The sequence below is a fragment of the Chrysochloris asiatica genome, unplaced genomic scaffold, assembly GCF_000296735.1.
Source record: "Chrysochloris asiatica unplaced genomic scaffold, ChrAsi1.0 scaffold00037, whole genome shotgun sequence".
NCBI lineage: Eukaryota > Metazoa > Chordata > Mammalia > Afrosoricida > Chrysochloridae > Chrysochloris > Chrysochloris asiatica.
The window spans coordinates 8116726-8130900 of record NW_006408555.1 but is presented as its reverse complement, the minus strand read 5'-3'; the positions used below and the strand labels follow the sequence as shown (position 1 = coordinate 8130900).

Sequence of the window (14175 nt, the reverse complement as noted above, 5' to 3'; positions counted from 1 at the left end):
ATTCTGATGCCATGTTCTTCATAGCATCCAGCTTTTTGGGTTAGTTTCTCAATTTACAGATTGAAGAAATATGGTAAAAAGGATACAACCCTTACCTTTCCTGATTTTAAACCATTCAGCATCCAACCTGAGGGCTCATATCCCAGAACTATTATCAGACAGTTTTCTGCCGCTATTCATATAGTTTTCACTGAGTAAACTTTCAAAGTGGTCAGCGTCTCCTTCTTCCTAGTCTGTCTTAGTCTGGAAGCGCCACTGAAACTTGTCCACCATGGGTGGCCCTGTTGGTATTTAAAATACCGGTGGCATAGCTTTCAGCATCATAGCAGCACACAAGTCAGCACAGTATGACAAACTGACAGACAAGTGGTTAAGAGACACATGAAACATTTTGTATTTCCTTCTCCCAAAAAGAAAACAATGAATTACACTGTCTTATGATACTTAGAACTCCTGTAGTGGTGCTGGAGGATCAGCACTGGACGGCGAACCACAAGGTCGGCAGTTCAAATCCACCAGCTGCTTCTCAGAAAACCTATATAAGTTCGCTGTAAGCCGGAATCGACTCAACAACATAACAACAGCATGGTATTTTAGCAGGGAAGGGAGGATCAGGGGCCTTAAAGAAAACAAAACATAACATCGTTCCCAGGTCAGCCTAGAGAGTGAACCTGAGGTACCGGAGTGGTCGGTGGGAATGACAGCTCTGGTTTTCCCGATTTCCTGATTGCTCTCTCATCTTCTGATCATCCACCTCCTCTATCTCTGGGATTGGACTACATCAGGCAGCGTCACCAATCAAAAAGCACAGCATTATTTCCACCCATCAAGACTCCAGTAAGCTTTTCTTACTGAACAGAAAATCCAGTAAGCTTTTCTTTCTGTTTTATTTGTAATTGTGGTTTGGGTGAACGTATACAGAGCCAATTAGCTCCCTATTCAATCATTTATACACATTTTGTTTTCTGATTTATGACACTGATTGTAATCTCACTTTCTCCCTGTGTTTCCCAATTCCATTTGTCCTTTCCTGCTTTCAGAACTTTGTTTTGGGGTAAATGCTGCCCTTCTGGCATTGTAAGGGTGATTGTTCTAAGTTGGCCCCTCACACGCGTCGCTGTTTATTTTATAGGCCTGTCTGTTGAATGGTGCAAGGTGATCCCCAGGGAATGGGTTCAGTTGCAGGTCTGTGTTTGTTGAGCCAAAGGTGAAACTGAAGAGGGAGAGTTGGGGACACCATCAGAGAGGATTAAAGATTAGCTCTGGTCCAGTGCTCAGATATTGACCTTTGGCCAGATTTCCAGAGGGAAACTTCAGAGCTGGCCAAGAGCAAAGCAGATGCCATTGGAGGGGAAGAGAGGCGAGGGAGGGGGCTGCGGAGGAGCAAGGAGAGAGAGGAGCAGCCAAGAGCAGCTAGCTCAGAACGCCGTGGTCTCTTCACTGTGACTGCCACCCGCTTGGTGCTCGGCCATGGAGAAAATATTTGGCAGAAACAGGAAAGAGCAACAGGAGCCTGTGAAGGCCCAGGTGACAGGTGAGCATTTGCCACTTTTGTATAAAAGAGCCGGTCTTTCTCATATGGTTATGTTTTTGTTTTTAAGTGCCATTGAATAGGTTCCAACTCACATCAGCCCTGAATAGGGTTTCCAAGACTGGACATCTTTGTGGAAGCAGAAAACCTCATCTTTCTACCATAAACAGTGGTTGGTGGGCTTGAACTGCCGACCTTAAGGTTCACAGTTCAAGGCTTATCCTACAGAGCCACCGTGTTCCAATATATGGTTATAGTTACCCTTTCTCTGATTGTGGAAGTTATACTTATTGTCATTTTTTTTTTTAATCTAGAAAACATTACCTAGGACAAAGTGACCTGTATCTCAGATACATTCTCTGAGAATCTAAGACAACTCACCATGCCCAAAGAAAGTTGTCCTCCACTATTTCCAGAAGAAATGCTCCAATTGGGCTGTGTGTGTGTATATGTGTGTGTGTGTGCGTGTATGGATGTGTATACATGCATACGAATATATGTGTGTCCATATACATATATGTATACACATACATATATACACATATACATATATGTATGTGTGTATATACACACATGCATACACACACATATACATACACACACACACACACACACCCCAATTGGAACACTTCTGGAAATGTGTGTGTGTGTATATGCATATATGTGTGTGTGTGTGTGTATGTGTGTGTGTATGGAGTCCTGGTGTGGCACTGGGGGTTAATGTGCCAGACTGCAAAGCTGTTTGAACTGCAAGGTTGGCGGTTCAAGCTCACCAGCTGCTCCTCAGAAACCTTATACAGGGTCGCTATGGGTCGGAATCAACTTGACAGTGTTTAACAACAACAATACACACACACAATAAGGGGGCTTCCAAAAGTTAGTGGTAAAATTGAATGAAAAGATAATGGATTTTTTTCAATGAACGTTTAGAAACCCCTTAACATTTGTGTGTATGTTTAAGCCCTGTAGGCCAAATAGTTGTTAGCCGAGAAATTGGTGGTTCAATTCCACCCAGTAGTTTAGTAGGAAAAGATCTGAGGATCTCTTTCTGTCAAGATGACAGCCTAGGGACCCCCGTGGGGCAGTTCTACTCTGTCACAGTGATGACTGTGGATTAGAATCGACTTAACTGGCACCCAGCAATGTATGTAAATACATTATACAAAATACAGCTGTTATATTAATTTTTATAATAGATTTATATATTGTTGTTGTTGTTAAGTGCTGTCGAGTCAGTTCCAACCTATAGAGACCATGTATAGGATTTCTGAGGAGCGACTGGTCAGTTTAAACCACCGACCTTGCAGTTCAAACCAACCTTGTGATCAAGTGCTTATCCTACAGCGCCACACCAAGATTCTGTATTTATACATAAAATATGTGATATATATATTTGACATAGGGAGCACAAAGTCTCTGTAAGATAAACACTGGACTGCAAGCCACAAAGTCAGTGGTTCGAGCCCACTAGTCGCTCCACAGGAGAAAAATAAGACTTGCTGTTCCTGCAAAGACTTACAGTCTTGGAAACGCTATACAGGGTTGCTGTGAGTCAGAACTAGCTTGATGTCTCTTAATAATAACAATGATTTCACATAGGCGTGTACTGTAAAATGTTGCCTATTCCAAATGCACGATCTAGTTGTACATATGTATGTATCCTGAATCAGTTTCAAAACGGAAAGAGAATCATGGATGCTGTCCCACTCACACACACACACACACACACACACACACACACACACTCACACTCATACAAACTTGGAGGGCATTGCTGGCTCCCATGTGCCTTTCTTTCCAGAGCCCACAGGGGTGATTTCAACATGTGAATGTCTGCACAGCCACTAAATGAGGCTCAGAGAGGGGTCCTCTTCAGGAACAACCCTGTGGGGAGAGTGTGTCTCATTCTCTACACCTGCTGTATCTCCTCTTCATTTGGGGTTCCACTTTCCTGGCGCCATCTTGCGTAGACTCTAAAGGGTCTGAACCCTGTGTACACAGTATCTCGGTGGCACTTGCTTCGTGTCCTGAGAACTGCAGCAGTGAGATGGCACTTAGGGTCTCATCTTGTGTCTGGTGGGCTGCAAAGTTTCCACAAGAAGAGGATAACAGCTGTGCTCGTTGGAAGCAAAGGCAGGTTGGAGATTCAACTGAAGAATTACCTGGTATGCTTTGTTATTAGAAAAAAAGAAGTGTTCTGTGTCTGAATATAAAAACAATGTCATGGAGTTGATTCTGATTCCTGAGGACCCCGGGTATGACAGAGCAGAACTGTGCTCCAGAACGTTTGCAGTGGCTAATTTGTCAGAAGTAGATCTCCAGGTCTTTCTACTGGGTGGTGCCTCTGGGTGGACTTGAACCTCCAAACTTTTGTTAGCAACCAAGCACACTGTCCATCTGTACTACCCAGGAACACATATAATTGTAGGAAACGCAGATGAGCGCACAGAAATAAATAAAAACCAGCTGTGTTCCCGTCTCTTAAGCACTCTTGATTGTTGTTGTTGCTAAATGCCATTGAGTTTGTTCCGACTTCTAGCCATCCTGTATAGGGTTTCCGAGAAGCAGCTGGTATTTGAACTTCTGACCTTGTGGTTCACAGCCCAGTGCTTATCTTACAGTGCCACACCAGGAGTCCAATCACTATTGATATTTGTGTCTATTTCCTTTGAGTGTTTTAGAGATAGAAAGATTTACTAAGTATGCACAATTTTTTTTTAAAAGCAAATATATTCTTGCTATTTTGGAACATTGTGGCATGCTATTTACTATAGCTCATTTTAATCACATTTCATGACTGCATGGAGATCCTTGGGATAATTTAGCAAACAAGAGTCATAGAGGCTTGCTGGATGGACCCTGAAGTCCATCTGGATTAATGCTTCTTACCAGTGGTCCTCAGGCCTGCAGCATCAATGTCACCTGAGAGCTTAGTAAAGCACCATCTCCAGATGTTATGGAGGTGGAGCCTGGTATCAGTGTTTTCATGAACCCTCCGGATGACACCACTGCGCTGGACAGAGACAGATGTCAGCCCATGTGGGTTTAATTCCACAGCCATTTCTTCTAGCCTTTTGCTTCAGACTTGTAAACAAAGCCTTCTTTCTCTTAACAGGCAAGATTCCAGCATGGCTGCAGGGAATCCTGCTTCGGAATGGGCCTGGGATGCACACGGTGGGAGAAACCAGGTACAGCCACTGGTTTGATGGCCTGGCCTTGCTCCACAGCTTCACGATTAGAGACAGTAAGAGCGCTGAATGAGTTCCCGTTGCTGTTGTGACAACTCACCACACATTTAGTAGCTTAAAAAGACATAAATTTATTCTTACCGTTCTGAAGTCAGACATTGACTATGGGTTGGCTGAGCTGCATTCCTTCTGGGGTCCAGGAGACAATCCATTGCTTTACCTCTTCCAGCTTCTATAGACCACCTTCATTCCTTGGCTTGTGGCTCTTGGCTTCATCTTTGAAGTTAGCAACGAAGCATCTTCCAATCTCTCTTCCTCACTGTCTCTGTCATCATCTCTCCTCCTTTGCTCTGAGACTCCTGCCCTCTCTTGTAAAGACCCCTGTGAAGATACTGGGCCCACCTAGATGGCCCAGGACCACCTACTACCTCAAAATCCTTCATTTGACCACATCTGCAAAGTCCCTTTTGCCATGCAACATAGCATATTCACAGGCTCTGGGACTTAAGACGTGGTTAGAGGGCCATTCTTGAGCCTACCATCAGCACAAACCTTCCTAGAAAGATGTCAAGGTTCTTTGGCAAGGTAGCAAGTTCATCTCACAGAATGAATAAGGAGACAGGACAGAGAAGAGGTAACAGGATGAACAGTATCTGGGGACTCTCTTATCTGTAAGTCTGAAGTTATTTTGAAATAAGACATTTTTTAAAGTAGGCATTAAGATGGAGTGCTGGTGGATAAACACTGGACTGCTAACCACAAGGTCAGCAGTCCAAACCCACCAGCCGCTTCTCAGGAGCCCAATACAGACGGGGCTGCTAGGAGTTGGGACCGACTTGACAGCACTTTAATGACAGCAATAGACGCTGAGATGAATGAGCCCATGTGTCCCTCAGAAAGCCGTCCTTGGTGATTTCCTAAGGAGAGGCAACATTGTGGCAAGTGCCCTACAATGATTTGCATCCCCAGGGTCTGAGTCAGGAGTTCTTAAGAACACTGCCTTCCCGATGGTACTTTTCCATCGGGCTGTTTACAAAGTAGACTTGTAGAACGGTTGCTTTGTGTTTTGTTTTTTGTTTTTTTCTCTCATGATAAATGTTTCCTCTCCTCCGTAACAAGTTGTCCAATTTGACCCAGTTCTAGGAGCTCCCAGGCAGTAGCATGTCTGCTTACTTTGGGTCCCTTTGGAAGGAATGTGGCTAATTGGGCTTCCCATTCAGGGGGAATAGGAAATGTGCCCAGGCTCCCCCTTCTTCTCAGCCTCAGAGATGAGCAGCAGCCTTGAGCATTTCCAGAGCCACATTTTCTCCTGGCTGGTTATTTATGGTCAACGGGTTGCCTGTTTACAACCCAGCCTGGGGTGATGTTTACATTTCAGATAAACAGAAGAGAACGTTTCAGACAAAGTGCTTCGGGGGCCTAAAGAACCTTTGCCAATGCCTAGTGGGTGGGATTCTTCAGAAAGGGACCAGCAAAGAACAGGCTTCAACAGGGAGATCAGGATGGTCCTAAGACAGACGACCATGTGACCTTGCAGATCCCCAGGAAAGTCTTGCTGACATCTGGACTTTGTGGACTTTCCAGAATTATAGCAGCCTTCACCTACCAAAGGCATGCCATCATCTCACTTCAAAATCCCAGCCCTGTGAAGGGTAGAATACGTGATTCTCAATTTCCAGATGAGGGAGCTGAGCTGCAGTGAGATTAAGCCTTCGCGAGGCCCCACAGCTAGAAAGCACAGATTCTAAGTTCAGTCTGTTTATTGGTGGTGGCCGTGGCTACCATTGGTCAGTTCCAACTCACAGTGACCTTGTATGTAACAGAAGGACACAGTGCCAGCCCTGCATCTACTTCAGCATCGTGGGGATGTTGGAGTCCATTGTGAAGTCTTCAAAAAGTCTGTGGAAAAATGAATCAAAAGATAATGGAGTTTTCCCACGAACTTTCTGAAGCTGCCTGTATTGTGTCCACCCATCTCATTGTAAGCACTTTACAAGTCTTGAATGTCACAGCAGCCCTGAGAGAAAGTCTTCTGACAGTCATGTCAAAGGCGAGAGGACTCAGGCTTGCTCCTGACACGAGACCAAGCAAATGGTCCCTGAAGACAATAGATGAATACTTTAGCAAGGATTCAAATCCATACAGTCTCCATCTCCTTTGGGGTAGGGAGTTTGCCCACCCTGCTCACGATCAAACTCACACTATTGTTGTGCCATCGAGTTGGTTCCGACTCATAACGACCCAGTATAGGGTTTCCATGGAGCGCTTGGTGGGTTTGAACCCCTAACCTTCTGTTCACAGTCCAGTGCTGATCCTACTGGCTCACCATGTTGTTGTTGCTGATGTTAAGTGTTGCTGAGTAGGTTCCGACTCATAATGAGCCTTTATAGGGTTTCTAAGGAGCAGCTGGTGAGCTTGAACCACCAACCTTGTGGTTCAAACTATAGTGTTTAATAAATATTTGTTGAAGGCACAAACCCGGGGCCTTGTGAACTCTAAAGGAGTCCTTATTGATTGACTGGGATCCTGGTGTGGCGCCGTAGGATAAAGCACTAGACCAAAGATCTTTTTGAACCACCAGCCGCTCCTTGGAAGTTCTATACAGAGACACTACTTAATAACATTGATGGACTGACAGCCTGTGTGCACACGTGCCTGTTAGGTCTCCCCCTAGTGGTAGTGTATATCAATGTTACTCCAAACCAAACCCACTGCCTTCAAGTGGATTTCCATTCATAGCGACCCTGTATAAGGTTTCCGAGGTTAGCAGTACAGTGCTTACCCTACAGCACCATCACTGCTCCTAAAGGTACTCTCACCCAGTACCACTGAGTTGCTTCCAACTCACAGTGACCCTACACAGGGTTTCCGAGGCTATCAATCTATATAGGAACCTACTCTTTCTCCCTAGGAGCAGCTGGTGGATTCAAACTGCTGACCTTGTGGTTAGCTGCTCAATGCTTAACCCACTGTGCCACCAGGGCTTCTTAAAGCCTCTCCGTGGTTAAAAATAGCAAACTAGGGGTTGAAGGCAGAGCTCCCAGGATCAGAGGGGGCCCTGGGGAAATCCAACCCAAGTATGTGGCCTTCTGGGCAAGTGTTCCAAATCTGGACTTCATCTGGAGGGCCACCAATAGGGCAGAATGGAGATCAACTGACTGACTCGGTGTCTTACCACTGGGCCCTCGCCCAATTCTGAGCCTCACTTCCCTCATATATAAACCAAAGTTAAGAACAGGAATGCTTACCTTGCAACATTTCTGTGGGTCTCCGGTTAGATATGCTGAAAGCGCACACAAATGCATCTTGTATCAGAAGCACATGTTAAAGGAAACTTTCCATCAGCTAAACCCCTCCCCTGGAATGACTGAACTAGAGCTTCAAGACCTGGCAGGTGTCAGTCTGAGATGATGCTGCCTCTTCTCTTTCAGGTGAAGTCTATTACCGGAGCAAATACCTGAGAAGTGATACCTACATGGCCAATATCGAGGCAAACAGGATTGTGGTGTCAGAGTTTGGAACAATGGCCTATCCAGACCCCTGCAAAAACATCTTTTCCAAGTAACCGCCCATTTTGAAAGTGGTTGTGCTTTTTTATATTCTTAATGATCAAAACAACTAGCATTGGCCCCCTTGGGCAAATCTCTTTAAGGTGGAGGAAGAGCTGCCCAGGTTTGCCCTTAGGTCATGCAGTTCGTGACCAAGAGAGGCACTTAAAACCATAAAACCTTAACCAAACCCACTCCCTTCAAGTGGATACCGACTCACAGCGACCCTGTAGAACACGGTAGAACTGCCCCCCTAGAGTCTCCAAGGCTGTCATCTTAATGCGGGCAGACCCCCAAGTCTTTCCTCAATGGTATAGCTGGTGGGTGCTTCTTATTACCACCAAGGACTTAACTACTCCACCAGGCCTCGTGAGATGCATTACTTACACTAGTTGCCTTGGCACATTTGAAGATACCAGTGTGGGACTCATATTCCTTCCAGTAGTTGGGATTCACTGTTTCGCTGGTCTTGGGAGCCATTATGGTATATGTATGATTTCTGCAGACGTCTTGCCATGCCTCAGAACACTCCAGCAGCTCCTGCTGGCTCTCAGTATGGCGCTGGCTGCCATGTTGTCACAGCGGACTCCTTTCTGAGCAAACTCAACATGGTAGTATCTTTGGGAAACTTAGCATCTGAGCCCTCTGGATTCCCTAAATAGCACACTGGGATCCAGTGGGTTTTTTCTCCTTTAATTGAAGTAAAGTGTTTTATGTGGTAAGAAAATAAGGCCATGTAGGTCAGAACTTTCTAGTTGGTAAACACAGTCACTGACCCTTTGCTTTGCTTTTCTCCCCAGAGCTTTTTCCTACTTGTCCCACACCATCCCAGATTTCACAGACAACTGCCTTATTAACATCATGAAGTGTGGTGAAGACTTCTATGCGACCACAGAGACCAACTACATCAGGAAAATCAACCCACAGACTCTGGAAACCCTGGAGAAGGTAACAGCAAATCTACAACCATCAGTACTTCCTGACTTAAGAAAGGGTTTCTCTTGAGCAGCGAGGACTCACTGGAGGAGCCCCCTCAGATTCTGAGCTTGCTCTAGCCCAGCACTGAGAACAAGGTTCTAAGATCTTGCAGGACAGGGGCTGGGTTCGTGTCCTCTTTGTTTCCATAGTTACTGGCATCAAGAAAGAGCTCAAGGAGAATTTGAATGAACGACTGCCTGAGTACGCTTGACTCCCAGCAGCCCTACCTTGTACTGACCTGAAGAGGGAGGCATTAGGCAGAGAGCAAGGGCACAAAACTAAATGTCCACGCAGATATTTTTCCTAGGGAGAGACAAGTCAACATTCTGTTTTCTTGAAAATCGATAGACTCACTTTCAATTTTCTCAGCTGCTCTTTTAAGCCCAAATGTTTCCACAAAACATTTTAACGATCTATTAAAGAGAGTGCTTTTCTTAGATGTGAAATCATGTCCAGCTCCTTTGAAGTGAGGTGGCATAGACCCAACTGATGCACATTGTCCGCAGAGTGACAGAGAGTGAATACTGAGAGAGAGTGGAGAATCACCTGACTCTTGGCTGAATTTTGTGCTATTCCAGGGGAAGGGCACACACTACTGGTCCCCAGCCACTCCCTGGCTCTCAGGTTATGGTCTGTTTAGAACTGGGAGTCATCATTCTCCTTGTTCATGGCATTTCACTTTTTCCAGCTGTTTTTGTAACCTCTGAGCTCCCAGAATGATCCCATCGGAGAGGTCCGGTGGTTTATACCTCTGGGGAATCCAAAGGGGAGAATGTAAGTGACGTAAGCAGAATGGCCCAGAGCAGCAGCCAAGGTGAACTCTAAGGCCATCTAGCACTGCTAGAGCTTTTTGTGGTCAGGCATCCTGTCTCCAGCACTAAGGGCGCCCAGCAGAGCGAGGCAGCAAGATGGGAACAAGTGCCACCAAAGCAGAACCAGCTCACTACTCTCCTGCAACCCATTTGCCCCAGGAAGTGTCTCGTGAGGTCATCTCAGGCTGCAAGAGTCAATGTCTTCTCTCAAGATGAATTCTATTTCCGGGTCAGGGGTATATGAAAATATCCATGATTTCTCTGAACCTAGAAGAAATCCAATTTTCCCAGGGTTTCACCTCCTCCCCTCCCCCTTTCACACCAGGTGGCCATCCTGTCTTGCAGGTCGATTATCGTAAATACGTGGCTGTGAATCTGGCAACATCACATCCTCATTATGATGCAGCTGGCAATGTCCTCAACATGGGCACTTCCATTGTGGACAAGGGGAAGACGAAATACGTGGTATTCAGGATCCCTGCCACAACACCAGGTGGGCACTGTCCAAAGACTTGTCCTCTGCAAGCACAAATGGCCAAGTGTAGTGCCTTCTGCAGACTCAGTCTGACCCTCTCCTCTGCCTGTGATTCAGATCACCAGGATTCAATATTCTCATTCAGAGAAGAGGACTTTCTGGAAGGAATCCATTTTCTGTTTTAATTTCCTTTTCCTTCGGCTCCAGGTTATTCATTTGTTTATCTGTCGACCTACCCATCCTTCCATGCAACCATCCACTTACCCACACCTCCTTCAAACCATCTATCCATCCTCCCATTCACCCATCCATCCACCAATCAAACCATCCATCCACATATCCATCCATCCATCCACCTACCCATTCTTCCAACCATCCATGTACGCACACATCTTTCTATCCATCCACCCATCAATCCATCCATCCACATATCCATCCATCCATCCACCTACCCGTTCTTCCAACATCCATGTACGCACACATCTTTCCAGCCTTCCACCCACTCACCCATCCATCCACCCATCAATCCATCCATCCACATATCCATCCATCCATCCGCCTACCCATTCTTCCAAGCATCCATATACCCACTCATCTTTCCAGCCATCCAGCCATTTAGTCATCCATCCACCTATCCACCCATCCATCCACCCATCCATCCATCTACCCACGTACCCTCACCTCCCTCCAATCATCTATCCGGCAATTTATCCATGTATCATCCATATAGTCATTTATTTTGCTAGTCTTCTGATAAACCTTTATATGCCAGGATTGTGCCGCCCACTTTCATCCTCAGCCCCTGAAGTCAGGCTCCCAGGGCTGTTTAGGGAGTTCAGTCCTCCTGGGATCCATTCCATATCCCATTGGCTGGGCCTCCTGAACCTACTCCACTGAGGCCAGCATCCTGGAGCCTTCTCATGCCCCTGAGGGGGAGGAGGGCAGGACCCTCCTGGGTGCCACATCCAGGAGACGAGGCCTCTAGAGGCCAGTGGCATAGGGTTCCAGAACAGGGCCGAACCACGAGAGTGCTTGGCCTTCCTCCTGGCTGAGGAAAACCAGTTTCCATCTGTGGTTCCCAGTTCTGTAAAACCTCCAGAGCGAATTTCCAGGCTCAGCTGGGTGGTGCCAGCCCCCACTGTCAGAAGATAAAATGAGCATCTGGCAGACACTCAGGTGATTCTTGTTACAGGGAACTCCCATTCGGAGAAGGAGAGCGTCTAACTCAAAACCTAGAGTGGCAGAGTGGGCACTTGAGTTTGCCACCTCCTCTTCTAGAGGACAGGGAGTCAGTCCACAGTCACACAGTTTTTAGGAGCTGCTGACATCTCTCCCAGGAGAGGCTGCAGGCTGGGGCTGTACTGGGATTCCCAGCAGCCTCAGGGCACCCAGGCCTGGGTGCTTTCCACTGCAGGGTACACTGTGTTTGTTTGTTTTGTGGAGCAAAGAGCCATCCACAGCAGCCCTCCCACCAGCCAGCTGATTCTCAGTGCGAACAGGTGGTCACAAGAAAGCCTGGGAGACAAGCCGCTACCTCATTACAAACCAGCTCCAGGCCTGGGTGGGGAGGCCTGTGGTCAATGGGTGACTCAACATTGCATAGGAATAAGCAAAAGGAGCACCTATGACGCACCCTGGAGTTCTGGGCCCCGAGCAGGTGCCTGACGTACTGCAGCTCTGTTCTCTCCTTCAGTCTCTGGGTAGCACTCTCGCTCATAACGGAGGAGAAAGCTAAGGCGAAGGCGTCTTGGCTTCTTGTCTTACCTCTGGGATAGACCATTGCACCAAGCCTCAGATCCCCATCTGTAAAATGGGGACCATAAAGCCTGTCTTGGTTGTCAAAACATATTAAAAAGTCCCTCATTACAACAGGTACTTAATCCCATTTGCAAGCATTTCAGGATGGGCCGTGCCAAGAGAGAGTCACGAAAACCCTATGAAATATCTGCCAAGTGGTTTCTAGTGAAATATCAGAAATGCAGACTCTCAGGCCCACCCCCCAGTTTAGCCTACTCCCAGGTGATTCCTATACATGGTCAAGGTTTGAGAACTGCTTCTCCAGAACAGGGGTCAGCAAGCTGTTTCAGTAAAGGGCCAGATCATACAGCCTGCAGGGCAGCCGTCACACCGACTCAACTCTGCCATCATAGCTAAAAACAAAAGCAATCATAGGTGGGGTGTTGTTGCTCCCGTTGCTGTTAAGTGACGTCAAGTTGGTTCCGACGTGTAGTGACCGGATAGGGTTTCTGAGGAGAGACTGGTGAGCTCAAACCGTCAACCTTGTAGTTCAAATCAATTTTGCATTTCAGCGCATTAAGCCACAGCGCCACACCAGGACTCCTGACGGGTATATGTTCCAATACAACTTTATTTCTAAAGCAGATAGAGAGCTTGTTCTGGCCTCTCGGGCCTGGAGACCTAACCGTGGCTCAGTGGGTTTGGGGTGTACACCTGAGCCTACGACCTCTTAGGTTTGGTCTGTACTTTAGCTCTTACTTTTTAGCAGCAGCTGTGAGTTTGAGCAGCTCAGCTGTGGGAGTGGTGGGGTGATGTGGGCACAGATGGCCCCTGCCCTCTCCTGAGTATGGTTTCCTCTAGAGGACAAGAAGAGGAAGAGCTCCCTGAAGCGAACAGAGGTGGTGTGCTCCATCCCCTCCCGCTCCCTGCTGTCACCGAGCTACTACCACAGCTTCGGCCTTACCCAGAACTACCTCCTTTTCCTCGAGCAACCCTTCAAGTTGGATATTCTCAAGATGGCAACTGCATACATCCGAGGGGTGAGCTGGGCATCCTGCCTGACCTTTCACAAGGAGGACAAGGTAAGGCCCGGTTGGGGGCAGGTAGAGGAGAGTGCCACAGGGGATTCTGGGAGGCTCCTCTGGGGTGAAGATTTCTGGGAAGGGGGTTTCGTAGGAAGGGCCCTCGGATGGACTCAGTAGAGGGGTGGAAGCTAGATTGCAGGAGGGAGGAGGTCAGCCACTATGCCACTTTCCAGAGAATTCCAAAGCACAGTGGCCTTTCAGAGATGGCCCTGCTTTGGCAAGGTGCTGGATCCTTGTCCCCTGTAAGTCCCTGGGGAGATGGCCCTTGAAAAGATGTGTGACCTCTTACCAGCCAGAGCCATCCCAGTATGAACCTGGAGTTCCCCCACTCCCAGTTTCTGTATGTGTATATGTGGTTTGGGTGCAATTTTACAGAGCAACTTAGTTTTCCATTAAACAATGTGTGCACATTTTCTCTCCTGACATGAACTGCAATCCCAGCCTTAGATTATTCAAACATGCTAATGCTAGACCCTGGAGCAGACAGCACGGTAGAAATGTCCTCTTCTGCTCAAACTTTTCATTTTATTGTTTTGTTGTTGTTACTTCATTTTAAAGAGAGCCCTGGTACTGTAATGGGTTCCACGTTAGGCTGTTAACTGCAAGGTCAGCAGCTGAAATCTACCAGCTACTCCAAGGGGGAAAGATGAGGCTTTCTTCTCCCATAAAGATTCCGTAAAGAAACCCTGTATCTGGTCGCTGTGAGTTGGAACCGACTGTATGGCACACAACCACCACCACCATGTCATTTAAAAGTATATCCAGTTATTCTCAGTCTACCTATTCAAGCAGTTGTTCGAACAGAACATGGGAACACTGAA

At 46.9% G+C, this 14175-nt stretch overlaps 1 protein-coding gene across 1 annotated transcript in view; it reads left to right on the top strand.

The window, feature by feature from the left end:
• The first annotated feature begins 1470 nt into the window (after positions 1-1470).
• Positions 1471-14175, top strand: part of BCMO1 (beta-carotene 15,15'-monooxygenase 1) — a 34109-nt gene continuing 21404 nt past the window's right edge. The window contains exons 1-6 of the mRNA XM_006860298.1: positions 1471-1534; positions 4647-4775; positions 8151-8280; positions 9068-9215; positions 10403-10550; positions 13131-13351. Coding sequence (XP_006860360.1) covers positions 1471-1534; positions 4647-4775; positions 8151-8280; positions 9068-9215; positions 10403-10550; positions 13131-13351 — 840 coding nt within the window. The remainder of the gene's footprint in view (positions 1535-4646; positions 4776-8150; positions 8281-9067; positions 9216-10402; positions 10551-13130; positions 13352-14175) is intronic.